We start from the raw sequence: 21,107 nt of genomic DNA on the forward strand, positions 1-21,107 counted from the left end.
GGCCAGTAAACTCTTCTTTAGAAGTCACTGGGGCTTTTCTCTGTACATTATTCTCAGTCAATAAGGTTTTCTTTTTGTCCACTGCAGACACTGACCATCTCAGAGAGTTGTCTTTGTTTTGTTTTGAAAGAATTATTGCCATCTAGGTTTCTGTTGCAAAAAGAACTTATGTGAAGTTTGCTTCACATATTTCTTTGCGGAATTAAGTGTGATGAAATAATCAGCTAACCTAGAGAAAGGGAACAATAAAATGGCTTCATTGGTCTCAGAGAAGAGGCTAAATAACTGGGCTGAAATTTGTTTCGACAGGCTCTTTTGTCATTGCATAGTCAGCCTAAAGAGAAAGTTTTACTAAACCTAGAAGCAACTGTCTATAGGCAATTAGCTCAGTGGCCAGACTGAGGCGTTAATGAGGTTGGGGCTCTGAGTTCAAAGCCATGCAGGCATGCTAGCTACCTCACCAGTCACATGATGACCTGTGGAAGAATCAGTGCAAACCTATCCTCATTCCTGGAAAAACTAATCAGCCTATATCCTGCTAGTAATCTGTGGCATCTGTTTTTTTTTTTTTTTTTCTGTTTGTTTGTTTTTTTGTTTTTTTCATATGAGGGCCATCATGACATGCACTGCCTCCGTAAACATACACCAGGTATTTGGATTTAGTTAATTCTGTAACACTTTTAGCCCTTTGTGGACCTTAGTCCCATGATTTCGCCAGTCATTCTTGTTATCAAGATTGAAAAGAGAGAAGATCTGTTCTATAAGATTTAGATGTTCCCAGTGTAAAGATGATAGATTTCATTGATTTCTTTAGCAGAAAATAATCAGGGGTGGATACAGCAGAGGACTCCCTCCTTTACCCTGGCTCCCAGGTAGAGTTCTGCTTTATCTCCCGGCATTTCCAAGTTGGCAAGTTCCCGAGAGACTGACTCTGGGAAACAGTAGAATAGTTTTACTGGCACACTTTTTTTTTTTTTTTTTAACTTTCAGGGGTATATCAGAGAGGTTTAGTATCATTTGGTGAAATTTTGCCATGTGAGCTATGAGCACGTATGACCTAAGAACTTCTAGGGGTTACCTTGTACCGATTACCCTTGAATCCTCAAGGGAAAACATTTTACAATTTTCCCAGAAATTAATCCAAGACAGATGAGTTGAATGGATAGGTTTAGGGGAAAAAGAGACACTGTCTTTGGATATCAGAAATTGAGACGGCAGATAGAAGTCAATTTCTCCTATTGTCTCCTGCTACTGACCTGGCCAGAAACCATTTTGCTGTGTGGGGCTGATGTTGGACACATGGACCCAGTGGTGGGATTAAAATCCCTGCCCACTCTGAGCAGACAGAGGCCACCAGCTCCCATTACAGATGCTGCTGGAGATTCACTGCATACAGAGTACTATTAGCATGGGGCCCCAGTGCACTCAGATGGATTACTTGGCAAAATTAGCCCTCAAATGTGTACCACTGACTAGTCCTCAAATATGTAGTCACCGACTATCCTAACAAAATTAGAATTCCTTATTCCTTATCCTCTGTGTAAGAGTCTCTTTTCCAGAGCTGATACATTAACACCCAATTTTATAATTTTCTACCTATTTTACTTCAGTGTGGGCTTTCAGAATCATAAAGATGCATTTTCAGGAGCAGGAACAAATATGCTCAAATGAGGAGAAAGCTAAGCCATTATCCTGACTTCAGTATGAAAGAGTAGCTGGCAGACTGTGTGGTTAGGGAAAGTTTTCGGCTGAAAAACAGCTTATTCTCTAGGTACAGTCTGTTGTTGTTGTTACTTCTATAAAGCAGATGAGCCAGAACACAGACTTTTCTCCGGCAGGTCCTCACAAAGGCGAGTAGTTAGTGCCACTTTCAATATTCCCATTCGGAAACTCAGAAGAGTTTCTTTTCTCTACATACTTACCTTTTCTAAGTAGGTATAGCTCCAAATTTTCCCATCAGCCCAAGTTCTTGAAATTATTTTTCCACTCTGGTCATATTCCATTTTTTCATTCCATGTCCCTCTTTGAATAAAGGTTACCAATCCTGAAGGTGAATATGTGATGTTCACTTCATTGTATCTGCTTACAGGAGACCACAGAACAGGTCGTCCAGTCTGATCATAAAGAATTCGAAGGGTGAATTTCCGATGGTCATCATAAATCTTTCCTGTGCGGGTCATATGATCAAAATCTATGGAGAGCAGGTTTCTGTTATGGGCCTGCAAAAAAGAGACAGGAAATACATTTTAAGCACTGCCTTGGTTCCCCGTGTCACGTGCATTCACAATCACGAAGCTCTTTCTGTTTCTCCAACAAGGGGGTGGGTCTCTCTTGCCTTTGAATCCGCATGGCTTTTCCTCAGATGACACTTGTCTTTATTTTTCCAGCAGACTGGACAATCTTGGAAGGCTGAGGCTGTGTCTTAACTACTGGTATGTGCTCAATCCTCAACAAATGGTTGTTGATTGCTTTTTCCTAACTCAAGACTCAAGTGTGTTGATACAATTTTCAGTGACTATGGAATCTTATGTGATGTAAGTCAGACGCCTACTAAGAAGTGGGACTTCATCCTCCCCTTTTACCAATGAAGTGGCTAGAACATAGAAGGCTGAATTATTTACATGATTAGAAATGAGAACGAGGGCATGTAGCGAGATCCCTCTAATGTATAAAAGAGGTTCCCTCTTTGGCTTCCTTGCTCCTTGGGGCACGGGCTTGTATTACTTCATAACACAGGGGAACACAGAGGAACTCAGATTGTCTCCTAACAATGGAACTCCACTTAGCAATATTTTCATGGAGGCCAGCAGGTAAATGTGGTAGGTGTTGATAGGCCCCTAGCATTAGCAAGGGTGGCACCACTGAATGACGTTAGAGCAGGGAGGTCAATCGGGGGTCCAAGTTTAGAAACAATTAGTAGTTGGGATTGGTTCTGGTCTTAGGCTTTCTGGGCTGCTGGCCAGCATTTCATTTGTGTACCTCCTGGCACACAAAGTTGTTCTGGAGAAAACCTGCCTCTGAGGAATTTTAGCGGTTCTACACAAGATAAACAAACAACTAAATGACTTAGCTGAAAAGTTTTTAAGTTAGCGACGAGACCAATTTACTGGGTTTTCTTTTTTTTTTTTCTTTTTTCTTTTTGCCTTTTCTAGAGCCGATCCCAAAGCAAATGGAGGTTCCCAGGCTAGGGATTGAATCAGAGCTATAGCCGCCAGCCTACGCCACAGCCACAGCAACTTGGGATCTGAGCCGTATCTGTGACCTACACCACAGCTCACAGCAATGCCGGATCCTTAACTCACTGAGCAAGGCCAGGGATCGAACCCACAACCTCATGGTTCCTAGTCGGGTTCGTTAACTACTGCACCACGTCGGGAACTCCAATTTACTGGGTTTTCAAAGCAACTGGACAACTGACGTGATCTATTCCACTCTTTAGCTAGTAGTGCCAACCTTTGGCAGTCCCACCAGTAACTGCCTTGTTGGCTGATGCAACATGGAGCCCCAAAAGGCTCTGTGGAAGATGGGGGATTTTAAGGAGGTAGGTGGAAGGCCAAAGGGAGAGCTTGTTAAATTTATTTTATTTTAGTTTAGTCGGTTTAATGAAGTTTTCATTTTAGTGAGTTGTTTGGTGTATTTATAACTTTTTATGCTGAGATAGTCTGACTCACAAGAAGTTGCAAAAATGGAACAGAGTAGCCATGTACCCTTCACCCAACTTTCAAGGAAAAGACTTTTAACTTGGGTGAAGGGGGTCCAAGTGTATCTGGGAGGAACCAAGGCAAGGATGCCTAGGGAAAGAAAAATCATTTTCCCTCCATCCTTCTAGGTTCTTGGCTGAGACTCCCCATCCCCTACCCTGTTATACAAGATTAACAGGAGAAAAAGAAACTGAAGTTGGATAACATGTATACCTCCTGTATACATGGGAGACACTCAGGAAAACTGAGTAACTCTCCTGGCCCAAGCCAGCATCTTAAATACTATCTCCAACTAAAGACAAAAGATACTGGTGGGGAGGCAGCCAGTTATGGGAGATGGCCAGGCAGAGTATAGGAAACAAAAGTAACGATGTTATGCAGATTTAAGTTGTTGCCTTCTCCATCAACCTAAAATAATCTTTTTTTTTTTTTGTCTTTTGTTGTTGTTGTTGTTGCTATTTCTTGGGCTGCTCCCTCGGCATATGGAGGTTCCCAGGCTAGGGGTCAAATCGGAGCTGTAGCCACAGCAACATGGGATCCGAGCCGAGTCTGCAACCTACACCACAGCTCACGGCAACGCCGGATCGTTAACCCACTGAGCGAGGGCAGGGACCGAACCCGCAACCTCATGGTTCCTAGTCGGATTCGTTAACCACTGCGCGACGACAGGAACTCCCTAAAATAATCTTTATGTCAAAGAGGCATATTTGGGGTGGCAGATTCTTCTCCCCTTCAAATAAAAAAGTGTTGTTTACACTTCTCAAAATGTAAACAACAGTGGCCTGGGAAGTCAGGAGGCATTGAATTAGTTGTGTTGTCTGGGCACCAGTCATTTCTTCTTCCTGGGCCTTAGTATGCTCATCTGTGAAATGGGAGTGACATTTACCAGTCTAAAGACTTGTGCTAAGAATTAAATGAGATTACATATACTGGTGATGTGTAAAAATCATATTAGTAATTGTTACTTTTAGATATAATGATTACTTTTCTCGTTTTAGTTAGGCTTTCACATGGGCCCATGTGTCAGATTCCGAGGTGACTGTAGCTTGTAGTATTAGATTTATATCTGGAGGAATTGTCAACATGATCCTGAACAGAATGTTAAATATCTGGTTAATGAGGTAGGGGAAAAAAAACCAACATTAGGGTTTGACTACATTAATCATAGTCAACTAAACCACTTCACTAGCTATTCAACTAAACTTTTATGTTCATTTAAAATTTTTGTGGTCAAGGATTCCTTTAAATATATGAAAGCCATATACTGTATGCCCAGAAAAATGCACATAAGCACATATATGAACATTTTAAACAAAATCTCAAGTGGGCTCTGAAACCCAAACATGAAACCTTTAGGGGTCTTGAGTCCAATTTCAAAATCCTAGTTCAGAAAGAGGTTTTTAAAAATATTTGTTAAAAAATTTGTTTGCTGTGTAAAAAAAAAAACTGAGATATAACTGACATATAATATTATATTAGTTTCAGGTGTACAACATGATCCGATACTTGAAATCCATTGTAAAATGATCACCACAATAAGTCTAGCTAACATCCATTACCACATGTAGTTATAGTTTCTTCTGGTGATGAGAACTTTTAAGATCTATTCTCTTAGCAACTGTCAAATATACAACACAGTATTATTACCTATAGTCACCATGCTGTACATTCCATCCCCAGGACTTATTAATCTTTTAACTGGAACTTTGTACCTTTTGACTCCTTTCACCCATTTTTCCCACCCTTCACTCCTGCCACTGGCAACCACCAGTCTGTTCTCTAAGAGCTTTTTTTTTTTTTTTAAATTCTACATCTAAATGAGATCCAGAGTTTTTGTCCTAGTGGCTTGGATAACTATAAGGCCAACATTCTCATTTCAGACTCTAGTTTTCCTTTGCTCAGTAATCTTGCGCACTTTGTTTTTTAAAATAATCTCCTTAACTAACGCCCCCATTATAAAAGTTATGTTTTTTCATTTCAGAAAAATCAGAAAATAAAAAATATCCAAAGAAAATAATTACCTTTAATCCTATCATTCCAATATGAATCACAGCTAAAACTTTGCAGTATTTCATTCTACTTATCCTATTTTTTAAAAAAAATAGTGTATGGGGAATACAGCTAGGATGGTATTTAAGTTTTATGCTCTACTTTTTCAGCTATTGTTTTATCTTGCGCACCCCTCATATTAAATATTCTTAAAATGTGGATTTCAATTGTTATATAATATCTTCTACATTATAAACATTTACTTATCCTTCATCCCATTGTTAGAAATTAGCATTTTTGTTTTCCATTTTCCTTTTATTTTTCATATTTTATTGAACATTTTTGTAAATAAGCATTTCCTTAATACAGACCCTATAAAAGAAATTACTGGGTCAAATGATAACATATTTAAGACTCTGTATGGAACTTAAGATATTACTTTATTTATTTATTTTTGGCTCTGCCCATGGCATGTAGAAGTTTCCAGGCCAGGGATGGAACCATTGCTGAACCACAATAGTGACAATGCTGGATCTTTAATCAGCTGAACCACCAGGGAACTATGAGATATTACTTTATGGTGCACAAAGGTTGTACAAATTTATACTCTCAGTAGCTAGTAGTAGTGGGAGAGTTCATCTCATTCCATCCTTACCAGTTTTGAGTATTTTTATTGTTAGTAAGCTTTTTCCAATATGAGAGTGGGGAAAATGGTACGCTACTGTGGCTTAAATTTGCATTTATTTGGTCACTAATGAGGTTGAACCCTTTTAAATGTCTATTGGTCACATGTACATCTTCCACGAATTCCCTGCTCAGGAGGTTTGCCCATTTTTTTTAAATTGGGATGTGACACTCTGCTCTTTCCAACCTCTTTTGGTTTCAGTTTCTTCATCAGCCAGTTGGAGCTAATGATATTTGCCTTTTAATTTGAGCTTCTGCAAAAAAAAAGGACAGGAAAAATTCCATGCCAGGAATTCCAGAACACTAGTGATTAGATAGTCCAGTTATTTGGGAGGAAGTCTTGTTAGTTGCAGGGGTAGGTTTCATTCAGGGAATAGAGCCACAGTTTGGGAAGCATGACTCTTTAACATCTGGTAACCTATGTGTGCAGGGCTGCAGTGCATAAACATACAGTAACCTGTTGCTATCACCTAAAAGGTGATAGAGATGCACATATTTCCTGTCTTTTGATACACAGGGCTTGGAAACCCATACTAAGCCAGGTGTTCTTTCTTCAACTACCTTTCCTGTGGTTTTATAGCCACATATCTGTAATACTGTTCATTTACAATAGCTGTAAAATATCCATGTACTCCCAGAGACGGTTGTAACTGTTACAATTTATGTTATAATGATAGTTAAAGAGCCAAAGTAACAAGTGATTTCCAATTGGACTAAATTTGTGGTTTTATTTGTCTGATAGATTAAGTTTACTACTCAAGAACACATTTCTTAATAAAGTCATTACAGCTACACAAGCAGGGACCACTGTTAAAAATCCACTATAAAGCGAGCAGAGGAAAACTCTGCCTCATGTTCTTTCTCTGCCTGTCAAGACTTCTGCAACCATGCTTCTCTGTTTCTAGATAATGCATTCAGATGTTGCTGAAACGCTAGTTTCAAAGTCAGGTTTGGAAGGTAATGTAAATATTGGCTAAGGACTGAAAAGGGACGAAGGAATATGAAGATGCCACAGTCCCCACCCTGCAGGTCTCCTGTGGAATCCACATGGGAGAAAGGTGGGAGAAAGAACGCTTTTCTAGGTGAGCTCCCCGACCCTCCTTCTCTATGGCAGAAAGCAAAAGTAGGCTGACTGCCTCTGACTGTTGGGGTCATGAGCAAGGTTGAGAAAACAACACGTTCATACAAGCTCTTGTTTGCCTGAAAGACAATAATAGCCCTTGACCTAAGTGTGGGCCATCAATCCTTATTTCTTCTCTTCCTCCAAAGAATCTATACCGATCCTTGCCCTGGAAAAGAGAGGGGCAAAGAAAAGATTGACATTTGAGAAGAGCCCCAAGTTAAAAAGGGTCTCTTTGGACAGGTTGCACATTGAACAAGACCTTTGGCTTTGGCAACTGATGAGCTGTACGTTGGCGTAAGAAAGGAGAACTGGTAATCTTTTTAACAGGAGAAGAAGTATTTATGTTTTAATTTATCTTTTGATATTCCTTATGCTTTTTTTTCAGTTTTGCTAAAGAGAAGTAAGGAGAAGGGTTTGCTTTTTGTTCACACTTGGACCAGAAAGGAAAGAGGAAAGAGTATGCCCTGGGGAGCTGTGGCTTGTGTTCCCAGCAGAAATAAAAGTGTCTGTAAAGGGTGGGTATAGGCGGAAGTGCCGAAGAAAAGCATCCTTTGCCCCGCTCAGAGCCTTTCCTTGCTTTTTTCTAGGAGTCTGTGTTTTAATTGCTTAAGAGAAAGTCCTTTTAACCCCTCTAATTTGAGACTCATTCAAATAGTAGGAGAAAGGTATATTAGATTGATTTAGAGGCAATTGCTGATATTTGAGTGTTTTGGGCCTACAAAAAGTGCAATTTGCTGTTGTTCAACCCAACCCAAAACACACACACACACACACACACACACACACACACACAAGGTGCTAAACTCTAAGCTAGCATCACGGCCATTAACTTTCTTTCAGAAGAAAAGAGGAGAAGACTGGATTTCAAGGATGCTGACTAGCATTTCGACTCAGTGCAACTGAGGTACCCATTCAATTTTTGCTGGAGAAGTTGGAAGGCAAATAAGCTAGATGGGCCAAATAACCACATCACAGTTTGGGAGGTGCACTGCACTTAATTTCCATTAAATTGTGAGAATGGATATAGAAGTCACAGCTGCTTTTAAGTTTGAACATGCTACTCTACTTCCACTGGTTTTAAGGTAATTAGTACTTGATTTTTAGAAATTGATCAATACAATTCTACAAATTTTATTTTTTAGTGATATCGCTATACTGACAATCAAAACCTACTTAGACTTGCTCTTATTCCATGGAGTTGCCTACCAATGAACAGGGTGTGTACTCAGAGTTAGTCTCAGCCTCCATTACTCCATTGGGAATTTCTTTCTTTCTTTCTTTTTTTTTTTTTTTTCGTTTTAGGGCCACACCTACGGCACATGCAGGTTCCCAGGCTAGGGGTCTAAGTGGAGCTACAGCTGCCAGCCTCCACCACAGCCACAGCCACGCCAGATCCGAGCCGAGTCTGTGAATTACACCATAGCTCATGGAAATGCTGGGTCCTTAACCCACTGAGAGAGGCCAGGGATTGAATCCGCAAACTCATCTAGTCGGATTCATTCTGCTGCACCACAATGGGAACTCTGGGAATTTTTTTTTACTTTTTTTTTTCTTTTTCCTCCTAAGACACTCTCTTTACCTTGCCAGCTCACAAAAAATCTTAGTGCTAGAGGGAATCTTATGTCATGGGGTATTGACCTGGACTGCCTGGGTTCCAATCCTATATCACCACTTACTAGCTGTAAGTGACCTCTATGAGCCTTGGTTTCTTTATCTATCTTTATCATTTATCTGAGGATGTTAATAAGAGAACCCATCAGATAAGGTGTTATGAGTAGTAAATGAGTTAATATATGGCATGATTTCAATGAATAAGATATATCAGATTTCAATGAATATTGTTATAATTATGGTTAATGGTAATAATACTACTAGTAATTGAGATCATATAGTCCAGATCCCTCATTTTATAGATGGGAAAAGTGGGCGAAATGAGGAGCATACCAATTCTTCAAAACCTTCCTCATTCCTCTCACCTGACTTCTGCCATACTATTTAACTTGGACATTTTTGCACTAAATTAATTTGCTCTTGTTTAAATACTTGACTGTTGGTGAATTCATCTGGGTAACCATACAGTAGGCTTTCAAAAATTTTTAATGCCAAATCATCAACGCTTATATATACATGTGCAGTAGTGCATGAAATAATACTTTCTGTCTAGTTATCTTAGTGGAGTTGACCCAAGATGAACAAATATAGTAGTTTCTATGATTTGCAGGCCCCAAGAATCAATCCCTTGATTCAAAAAACCTGACACTGCCCAGTGGCCTTGATGCCTGAAATCTCCTGTCTGCTGGTGACTCCTTAGGGGCAGATGCACTGTTACTCCAGACTGAGAACCACAGATATATTTTAAAAATAGATGAATCTATCTGCAAGCAGCCTCCTTATCTAAATTTTCACAAAATGAATCCCTCCAGCAAACCTGGGGAGAAGGCAGTTAAAACAGTGTGAAGCAAATGCATTTTCTGAGAAAGGAGAGAGAGGCTGGCTCTCTCTTGGCTGCCTCCCAAATTCCCCATCATCTGTCAGCCCGGGACCCTGTGTTTCACCTGGGCTTGTTTCCCCTTTCAGAGCTCAGCTCACGTATGAACATTCACATGTTGCATCTCAAAAACAATCCATCCCGTTCTGAGTTATCTTTAAAGGGAGAGGAAAAAAAAATCAATTGTGAGGGTTTTTAGATTAGTCTTTGCTTCGTTTTGCTTGTAAACCACATAATCATCTTACTTGATTTTATGACTTTGGTTTGAAGTGCTAAGCTTCCTGGTTTTTTTTTTTTTGTTTTAATAAGGGAGGCTGCAGTTCTGGAGTTTTGCTGTAACCTCACATCTCAGTCTGCAAAATCTTGTAAAGAGCTCTGGGACCCAATGCTGGGATAAGTCTCATATGACGGCATTACTATCCTTGGACACAGCAAGGTGCAATCTGGATGCAGTTCCTAAGCTGGTTTGCTTTTGGTGAAGGGCTAATTTCTCGATTGTCCAGGGAAATATATTGATGGGGACAGATTGATGCAGCAGATGAGAAGATACATGGACTGGATGGGAAAGTACTTTGCAAGGAAGATGATTCAAACCCAACTCAGGTTGGGGGAAATGGATTTTTAAAATAAATGAAATTTCAGGATGTTAATGTGATTTATTTCACTTAATGGAGCTGCTGCAGAATGGCCCAGGGGTAACAAATCCCTTGGCTGCTCAGGCTGAGCAGGATATCATGTTTCCCAGCAGTTTGTTTCCTCACCTTGAAGAGGACCCTGAGTTTGTATGAGAAGAAAAAAAAAATCACTGATCATTGGAGAAAGGCGACTCCTGTTGCTTTATCTTCAAGAGAGGTCTATCATTTTCTGATTTTTTTTCTTCCCACCTAGAAGGTCTGGGATGGATGTGATAGGTAGCTTTGGGGAACATCTGATGTCTATCATCTTACCGAGTAAGCCTTTACAGGAACCTGTCATTCTGTGCCTGAACAATTTATGACCTGCTGCCCTAGCACATTTGCAAATTCCAATTACACTTTCATGTATCTGGTTTTTTTTTCCCCCAAAGAGGAGCCCTACTTTCCCCAGGACAGCAGGGACGTCTATGTTGTGTGACTCTCTGAACCTGCTATTCTGTCTCCAGAGCTCTGCTACCTCCGCTTGCCCTTGCTCTAGATCAGCAGCTCCACCAGGAGAAATAAATGATTCAGTCCAAGGTCTCGAGATACTTGAGGCCATCAGAGAGCTTTATTATTATTATTTTTTTTTGGGTCTTTTTGCCTTTTCTAGGACCGCTCCTGTGGCATATGGAGGTTCCCAGGCTAGGGGTCTAATCGGAGCTGTAGCCGCCAGCCTACACCACAGCTCACGGCAACGCCAGATCCTTAACCCACTGAGCGAGGCCAGGGATCAAACCCACAACCTCATGGTTCCTAGTCCGATTCGTTAATCACTGAGTCATGACGGGAACTCCAAGAGCTTTATTCTTTACACGTATGTTTACAAATGGGTCACTGCATACTCAGCCCAGAAAGAAAGTTACCTGTCCTGTGTCATTGGCTCGCCCCTTGAAAGCTACCACAAGTGAAGGGGCAGCATCTCTGGAATAATAAAGTCAGTAGGGAAAAGGAATTTGCTGTGTCAAAACTGAATCCATTCCTGCCTTTGGGGAGCATATGCATTCCATTAAACTAGATATACCTAATCTGAGGAAACTGAGGCCACGATATAGACATAAGTGCCTAAGGATAGGGAGAGCAGGTAAAAGTAGCTAGTTAAACAGTCTCCGTCCTCTTGCCTCCTCCACTCTTTGCCTGCCTGGAGACCAGCCAGTTGTCCCACACCACCCACACTTGCCAGTACATTAGAGTCGATTATTTGTCTCTTTTTGTCAGCATTGAAATGAGGAGTCAGGCCCTGCCAAGGTGGCTCCACTGAGCAGGGCAATGATTTATAGATTAATTATTTTAGGGAACAAGGCAGCACAGCATGATGTAGTGGAAAGAGTGCTGCGCTAGGCAAAGACCTGCATTTTAGTGCTGGCTCTGATCCTTAATAGCTGTTTGACTTTGGGCAAATCACTTAACCTCTCTGGGCCTTACTTAGTCTCCTTATCTGTAAATTGGGAATAACAGTAACTGATGGGTGTGGTGATTAAATGAAACCCTGACCACGAAAGCCTTTTGTTCACTGTAAGGCACTAGACATATGAAGAGGAATGTTTTTGCTCTTAGATTTCTTGGGACATGTTCAGTAACACCACTAGCCAACGAAGGCTCTGTTCTCCAGTCCCGGGACCTCAGGGAAATGGGTCAGTTATATGTAGTATTAACTAAATAACAATTCACTCTACTCATTAACACAAAAGAACCCCCAAATGTTGTATGACCATTAGTTTCTCAATAATTAGAACAATTTGCGACATGAAGTGTAAAGTATAGTTTATAGTCTCTCCATTATTCATGCACATGGAGGGGAGAAAACAGGGTGGGTCATTGTAGAAACTGGAAAATCCCAAAATCACATCGTATAGGATGGGTTATCCTAAAGAATGGAAAATCCGAAAGCCCTGTAGTATATAATATGGTTCATAATATTTTATTCAGGCTATAAGTTGGGGGAGTCACTAAGAGACCATTTAATTGACATAATTTTCCTGGGAATGCAACCATGAGCTTGGCAAACCATATGTAGATAATTCTGACTTTTCTCTAGTACGAGAGCTTCATTTCACATGTGAAGAAAATAAAGGCAGTTCTTAAGCCAGTTTAAAACTTCTCCATCTAGGGAGCCACCCAAGGACTCTCATTTCTAGAAGAACTCTGATAGAAACCCTCACTGCTCTCACACAGGTCTATTTGGACTGGTTTCACCTCTTAATTCAGTGGCATATCTGGTAAACCTTCTGGTTAATAGACCCAAAACATACAAAATGACTTGTTCATGTAGACAACTTTCATGGATGTTTCAAAAAACACCCATGGAAGTCTGTGTCTCTGTGTCACCAAGAGAACTGACTGCAGAGTGAGATCTTGTGAAGATCATTTTGTCCGTATCAAGGCATGGGACTAATCTGACTGCTTCTCACTGCAATTTGGTGGTTGCTTGGCGTTGCCTTGCCACAGCCTAGAGGTTACCACATTTTTACTGTGAGTGAGGAAAATGCCAGCATTCCAGGTATCCCAAGCGTGACACAGGTACTCAAATCAGACCTGGCCTCAGTAGTGAGTGATCATCTTCCTCAGTCTGGCAGTTGCTTTCAGGCTGATATTGACTATTACTCTATTTGGACAGTTGGTCACCTCATCCTAACATTGGTTCATGTTTAAGAAGGGACAGGCAAAGCATTGTGGTGTTTGCAGGCTTCGTGTGCTGCAAAAAGGCAATTTTGACTGTGAGATCTCTGGTTCCGTATGGTGAACTGCGCTTGGCAAAAACTTGGAAATTCCCAAATCTTTCATTTCGCCTGGGGAGCTCTCTCTGGGCACCCTGAGCTCAATCTGAATACTAGGCCTTTACCTCTCTGGCCCTTAATATGCATATTCATGGCAATGATATCATTCTCTGATTTCTCCTTTTTTCTTGCCTTTGTCCAAATGTAGCCTGATGTCTTACACCCTTTTGTGTGTGCCTGCCTGGTCTTTCCAAATAAAGTATCAACTACCCCAAAGCAGAAATCTGGGGCAGCTTGGTGGACCTGCTTACCATTGCCAGGCCGTGTGAAGGATTCTGGATCGTCTTCTGACTAAGCACATTTCTTGATCCAGACGTTCTTGGTGCCTGAAATTGCTACTATTAGAGCACTTTAGCGGGCTAATGACAAAGAAAGCTCCTATTAGAACGTTCATTTGAGGATACTGAAGCATTATCAGCCATTAGCACCCTCTCTTGAATTAGTCCATCATATAAGCTAGTCAGTCACCTCGAAAAGCTTTGGAGAAAGGGACTTCTGATTTAGGGAAGCTCTGCAGTTTTCGAAAATAAAATAGCAGTTCTTTAGCTTCTATTAGGTCAAGGCTTACCCTCAGCCTCCTTTCAAAAGCTGAAACGTTGCCTTTGTTCTGCTCCTTCCGCTGCCGCCACTCGATGAGGTTGGCATTGTGCTCTCCAGGCAGTGAAATGTTGCATTTGCCCAGGGTGGGGTTGACCGCCCCAGCCAGGATGTGGGGCTCTGAGCTGAGGCTGATCTCCATCCCGCTGGTAAAGGTGACGCGTAAGGAGCCATCTGGACTCACCCGATAGGTACTCTGGGTATTTTCTGCGGAAAGAAGAGCAAAGGAGGAAGGGGGGAAGAAAGGCAAGTACAGAAAGAAGCAGACAAGAGAAAAGTTTAGCTTGAGGAGGCAAGTTTGGGAAAGGACGAGCAGGTGGGGTGCCGTGGACCTAACTGCCTTCTGGGCGAGACAACCACTCTGACAGGCTGAGCACTCTCTGTCCATGTGGGTCTCGTTATTTTCACAGCTGGGCTAGCTTGTTTCTTGGATAAAACATGCCTGTGTGATACTGCAGGCTGTTTTTGTTTTTTTAAGAACTTTCTCATTTTGAAAGAATTCCCTCTCAAACTCCCTTTCAGACTTGGCGGACTGGCCTCCTCCATCTGACATGCTGGGAAGCTAGAATGAGCAGAGTATGAAGTTTAACTCAGCATCTTGGTTGTCTAGAGATGCCAGCACAGTTGCTGGACCCCACAAATGAATATGCTGATGAAGGCTGCCGCTGATCCTTTTATTTATTTATTTATTTTTGTCTTTTTTTTTTTGCCTTTTCTAGGGCTGCTCCCACGGCACATGGAGGTTCCTAGGCTAGGGGTCCAATCGGAGCTATAGCCGCTGGCCTACACCACAGCCACAGTGACGTGGGATCCAAGCCGCATCTGCGACCCACACTACAGCTCACGGCAACGCTGGATCTTTAACCCACTGAGCAAGGCCAGGGATCAAACCTGCAACCTCATGGTTCCTGGTTGGATTCATTAACCACTGCGACACCAGAGGAACTCCCCGCTGATCCTTTTAGAGTGGATCTGAACACTGGACAATTCTGTGTTGGGCCCCACAGCCTAACAACAGAATGAGTCCTTAATGACTGGGCAAAGAGAAAACAATTTCTCTGTGTCCACTTCGCTCAGCTTTCAAGACATGGCTTCCAAATCCATCTTCCTTCTTTTCTTCCCTCCGGTTTACTCCCCCTCCCCTTGCCCCCATCCCTCTCTTCTTCTTTCCTTCTCTCCCTCCCTTTTTTCCCCTTCTGCTCTCTCTTACTTTACTCTCTTTGAATAGAATGAGCTTTTACTTCCCTCATTTCCCTATATTCCTGCTTGGTGTATATCCTATTCATCCTTATTTACTGATTTTTAATTTTTAGGGCCACACCGCGGCATATGGAGGTTCCCAGGCTAGGGGTCCAATCGGAGCTATAGCCACCGGCCTACGCCAGAGCCACAGCAACGCGGGATCTGAGCCGCCTCTGTGACCTACACCACAGCTCACGGCAACGCCGGATCCTTAATGCACTGAGCAAGGCCAGGGATCAAACCTGCGATCTCATGGATGCTAGACAGATTCGTTTCCTCTGCGCCATGACGGGAACTCCTCATTCTTATTTATTCAGCCTATGTCAGCATTGCTCTAGAATGCTAATCTCAGATTGGGCACAGACTTCATTTCTTTAATATAACCCAATCAGAGCTTAAAGAGCTTTACAAGCAGCTGGGTTTGGGGAACAATAGGTTTGGCAGAGATGCAACCTCACAACTCCTACAGGGATGTGGCCTAGGATTGCTGTATGGACTTTGTGAAAGAGGTGACTTTGCCTGGGTTTTAGCATCCATAGCTAGAATATCGGCAGAAGTCATCTTCTCAGACAAAAGTGCATTCTATTTATCAGTGGTGTGCACAGGTTTGATGGTAGAGCTCAAGAGAGATGCTGTTAGAGTCGGGTGAAGTTGGAAATAATCTTACCTTGTTTTAAAATATATATGGTAGTAGTTGCTGTCAAATTGGTTGACATGAGGACGTTTTCCCTGTTGGAAGTATCTAGCTCCACTTTTGTCAGCTTCTCCAGGTCACTGTGGAAACTGCTGACCTCTCCAGTGGGAAATGTTGCATTGGTCAAATGTCCCTCGGGGTCATACCTGAGGAATGTAACCAATCCCAACTTTGAAGCCTCTTGGCAGTGATAATAGGCCTTTGCAAAATAAAAATCACTTGGCAGCTGATACACTTTAACTTTGAGTGATAACAAGTATTATTAACCTTGTTCAATAAGAAGAAAAAGGTCAGAGAGATGATTAATCAAACGAAGGTATTTTTTGCAGCTTCTGAATTCTTGATGACTTCCTTGAGCTGTGCTGTTTTACAGAAAAAATATATCTGGTAATGAATCACCAGGGTGGAAAACTGATTTATGAATCATGTCCTGCTGTGTGCAATGTTGCAGGGAGGCCTCCCTTTGCAATTTGGGTCTATCCCATCAGATGTGATGGGTAACATAAACCAGCAGAGGGTGCTGTTGGCAAAGGAAACGGAGGCACAACTTCCACCCCCACCCCCCACACCCCAAGCCTGAGAAGGCCAATAAACTGATTTTGCATTGTGATAGGAAAATTATATTTGCTGCTGTTTAAGTTGCCAAATTTGAAATGAATGAATCAGTCTTCCAACAAAATGAACAAGCACAGAAGATAATGGAAACATGTTCATTAAAACATTCTGGAGCCCCTGATCTCAGTGTCACTTAATTTTCTTATCTTTTTACAGTATAGTACATAATGTGTTGTTATTTGCCTATATGAGTAAGAGACAAAAAGAATAATTACCTGGGATAGTGGGCAATAAGCTATATTTAGAAATAGAGTCTAGTGAGTTTACTTTAAAAAAAAAATCAGAATTATTGGCAATCTCACTGTCCTCCAAATAGAAACTGCTTCCCTGAAGCCTTTTGATATGAAGCTGTTCTTTTATTGCCAATAGAACCATGAAAAATAAACACTTCATTAAAAGTAAAGACATACACTTGGAAACCCATTAGTGTTTTCTTTTCAAGTTGCAAATTACAAAATATTTAAGTACTTTTATTTGCTTTTAAAATGTTAAACAATTATATTCTTTTTACCCAAAGTGAGCAGGATACAATGCTGTAGTCTGGCCCTCTTGCCCCACCCTCTCCCCCCATTATGCAAAACGGCCTAGTGATTCAATGTTAATCCACTAGGTTTTAAAGAACTCAGCCTGGTAGGTGCTGATATTTTAAAACTTAGACCAGCTTTTGGTAGGCTTGGGAAAAGGGGCCAGATAATATTTTATAGGACAAACATGACCTTGAGGCTGTACACACTGTACACAAGGAGGCTATACACAATGTTTGTACACGAGCACCCCTCCACACATGCTATCGGTTAAAACAGGCATGCACATAGAAATAATCGAACAGGTCATTTGACATCATAGATATGCCAAGCCCTGGTTGTTTAATTGGATGCACCCTTTGTTTAAATGGATTTCAGTCAAAATGGTTATTGGCGTGTGGCTACTTTGCTAAGGCCTCATTATCAAGGAAAGGCTGGGGTTAAAGGCAAACCCTCCCCCCTGCTCAGCCCCTTTGCCCACGGTCTGGTTCTGGGGCTCTGTGGCTGCAAGAAGCACGCCCCTGATGAGAAAGGGGCATGGAAGGGCCTGAATGCCTAACAGCCTAACACAGTCCGATTTTGTCTGTCTGGTCTTTCTTCCCAGAGAGGAAAACAATGTCCAGTTTTGATTCTCCCAAGGTACCAAGCCGCTTTTCCCTGTAGGGAGGAGTTTCCAAGCAGTAGACAGAGGAAGCTGCTGCAGGCCTTCCTCATGAGGGAGACTGGCCCCACAGCCTGGATTACACAGGCAGTTCTTCTCTGTTTCACATCCATCCCCAGCACCTCTGCCTCATTGGGTTTCCCTTTCCTGATTTCTAAAGGATTTCCTCAGCACTTGGCAAGGTCACTCCTCATTATTCCTCCAGGAAATCTAACCTAAGATGCTGTGCAGGCAGGTTCCATCCAATGGGCTTTCCAGCTCGGGGCAGTTTCTTTCTGTCAAACAGCCCCTTGCTTTAAAGCAAGATTTCGTCTAAAGGTGAAGGTAGTGGTTGTGCCCACTTCGCAGGGCAAGAGGACAAACTCAGATGCCAGCCGAGCCATCCATGAGTAGAGGTACAAGGGCTAAAAATATGAAGGAACCTTAGTGGTGGCGGGCGGCATAACTTCCCCGGCAGATCTAGCTGAGGGGCTGCTGCCTGGTCCTTTTCTGGTGAGAGAAGCAATGGTGTGGGGATAAGATAGATTTTCCCCCTAAGTCCTGCCTAGGCGCTAGATAGTTAGAAAGGTATATGGCCTGTGGCTGGATAAGTCTCCTTATTTGAAAATGTACATTTGACTTTATCATAAACAAAGTACTCTACCTTGAGGGCATTATGCTAAGTGAAATTAATTAGAGTAAGACAAATATTGTATGATCTTGCTTATATGTAGAATCTAAAAAAGACAGAACCAAAAACCCAAACACACCAAACTCATAGAGAAAGAGATCAGATTTGTGGTTACCGGAGGCAGGAAGGGGTGGAGGAATGGGACAGAAGTGGTCAAAAGCTAGAAACTTCCAGTGGTAGGATAAATAAGGACTGGGGATGCAATATACAGCATGACAATACGAAAGCTGCTAAGAAAGTGAATCCTAAAAAGTTCTCATCAGAAGGAAAAAATTATTTTCTTCCTTTTTTGTGTGTGTGTCTACATGAGATGATGGATATTCATTAAACTTATTGTGGTAATCATTTTGCAGTATATATATATCAGGTAATTATGCTATATGCCCTCAATTTGCATAGTGCAGTATGTCGATTACATCTCAGTAAAACTGAAAGGAAAAAAACCGCACAAAATACAGAGCAATCTACCCCCCAACACACTCAGCCACCCCAATTATGCTAGTTCCAGTCAAAGCAACACATATGGTAGTATCCGCAATGGGGTGCCTCTCCAATGCTCAGTTATTTATACGGCCCTCGGTCAAAATCTACAGGGCCACCTCTCTTCTGTGGGGTCATTTCCAAAGGAAGATCAACAGGCAGATCTCACAACTTTAGAAAGATCTCTCCAAAGTGGATAAGAAATAAAGGAAGCCAAGGAAGCCTTTGATTTCCTATAGCTTGCTTGAGGTTCCCCCCCCTCCACCTCCATCACCGGGGACTGCATGTTTCTAGACTGAATGTCAAAGAAACAAGTTTAATCAAAATCTCTTATGCTGTGTGTTTCCCTTTGGTGCCTGCATCCTTTGGTGCAGAGAGCACAAGCCAATATGCTGCAACTGATCCCCTCAGGCCATAACAGGGTAGCAACTTCCTTCTCCCTGCCCCCACTCCCTCCCCCTCCCCAGCCTGGGCTGGGAGTAGCACACTTGCTCAGCTAGGCCTGCAGATTCTTGTTGGTGAAACCTGCGACCAGGCATTGACTGCTGCCTTCATGGTCCTCAGGAGTGAGTTTGGTAAGAGGAGATTTGCCATCACATTGTCCCTTCCTGTTCTGATTTTACAGCGTTCCACTGTGTGTGTGCACACACACGTTTCCCCGTGGAGCAAAGGAAACATTTGTAAAGGGAAGTCAGAATTCATTCTTGTCCTTGAGGAACATATAGTTTATATTAGGGGAGATGATATTTACACATTATTAAAAATATATTTGGTCTGATATTTTCTCATAAGGGATAGCCTGCCCTTTCCCTTGAGGACGACTTAAGCCAGAGCTAAACCATGCAGAGAAAAAACTAGAAGTTCTTCCATCTTTGCTTTTAAGAAAATACTGACGACTACAGGAGAAAAATTCGTTACTTATTTTTGAAAGGAAATAGACCCTCTTTACCCTCTCATGCCAGAAACCTGACGAACCTATAAGCATTCTTTAGGAAATCCTGGACTCCCCTTTCCTCGCCAATAACTTCTTTTGGCTTCCTATGATTCAGCTCCAAGTCCAGAATGTCCGTCTGTCTTCACTCGTCCTTCATTCAGTAAATACCAGTCTTGTGCTAGGTACTGGGGCTACTGTGCTGAATGAAATTCAAAGTCCAGTAGACCAGAATATTGCCATATACTTCTGTAAGCAAGGAGCTGTGGAAGCTTAGAGGAGGCAGATGTCATTTCCAGCTGGGCTGAGCAGAAGAGGAGAAGGAAGAGGAGGTGACATTTGAATCCTGGAAGGTATTTGGAAATCAATCCCCTGATAGGTAGAGACTGGGGAGGGGAGGAAGGCATTCCTAAGGCAGGCACACTGGTGGATGGGAAGGACATGGGGGGGAAGTGGGATGCTGGAGCACAAGTGTTTTTAGGGGGCGAGTGGGAGATGGGGCCTGAGATGCTCCTTGAAAGTGGATAAGCAGGAAGCTGGGTGGGGTAGGGGGGTAGGGTGGTAAGGTTTTGGGGGTGGGGAAGGCTCTGGAGGAAAGTTTTGTCAGTAGACAAAAGAGAAGCATAGGAAGCCCTTTGGAGGAGAATAGTATGATTCAAGCACTGCTTTGGTGGCAGTGAATCTTGGAAGGGGAGCCATGGAGCAGGGAAACCTGTTGGAAGGCTAAAGCCTCAGTTTGTGTAAGGGAAGATGGTGGCCTCTTGACTTTAGGAAATATAATGGGATTGCTTGTGATTGGGACTAGTCTCCCTTCCTAGGTTGTTAACTCTTGCATCTTTAAAAGAGAGGGCACGGTGTCTCATTTACCCCCATGTTCTTGCTGTCTGGCACAGAGCAGATTCTCACTGCACATGCTTTTTGACAGGGCAAAACAGGATCTGCCAGTGGGCATGGATAGGAAGGGGTGGGTATGAGAATCAGCGTGCTGAGAGCACGGTGCAGGGGCCAGGCTCTGCTCACACAGATGTCCTGTGCAGTGTCGCTAATCTTCCCTACCAGGCTCTGAAAGCTTATTTTGCCAGAAGCCTCTCCTTCCTTCTGTTCACTCCCAGTCTCTGTGGTAGTCATTTCTCCCCAGCATGACCCACAGACAGTTCTGTCTGTTCATTTCTCTCTCTTTTTTTTTTTTCTTCCCGCCCTGTGGCATATGGAATTACTGGGCTAGGGATCAGATCTGAGCCACAGGTGTGACCTAAG

The 21,107-nt window shown here is 42.4% G+C and overlaps 1 protein-coding gene and 1 long non-coding RNA gene across 2 annotated transcripts in view; one reads left to right on the forward strand and one right to left on the reverse strand.

Moving 5' to 3' along the window:
* Positions 1–21,107, reverse strand: part of LOC125118205 (teneurin-1) — a 353,178-nt gene that overhangs the window by 11,934 nt on the left and 320,137 nt on the right. Inside the window, exons 23-25 of the mRNA XM_047764372.1 lie at positions 15,943–16,115; positions 14,005–14,240; positions 1,923–2,219 (exon numbers count right to left, since the gene is read on the reverse strand). Coding sequence (XP_047620328.1) covers positions 1,923–2,219; positions 14,005–14,240; positions 15,943–16,115 — 706 coding nt within the window. The remainder of the gene's footprint in view (positions 1–1,922; positions 2,220–14,004; positions 14,241–15,942; positions 16,116–21,107) is intronic.
* Positions 7,133–10,629, forward strand: LOC125118206 (uncharacterized). Its single transcript, XR_007132795.1, has 2 exons — positions 7,133–8,579; positions 10,295–10,629. It is a non-coding gene; the product is annotated as an uncharacterized LOC125118206 (long non-coding RNA).

This window comes from Phacochoerus africanus, chromosome X (assembly GCF_016906955.1).
Source record: "Phacochoerus africanus isolate WHEZ1 chromosome X, ROS_Pafr_v1, whole genome shotgun sequence".
NCBI classification, from domain to species: Eukaryota; Metazoa; Chordata; class Mammalia; order Artiodactyla; family Suidae; genus Phacochoerus; species Phacochoerus africanus.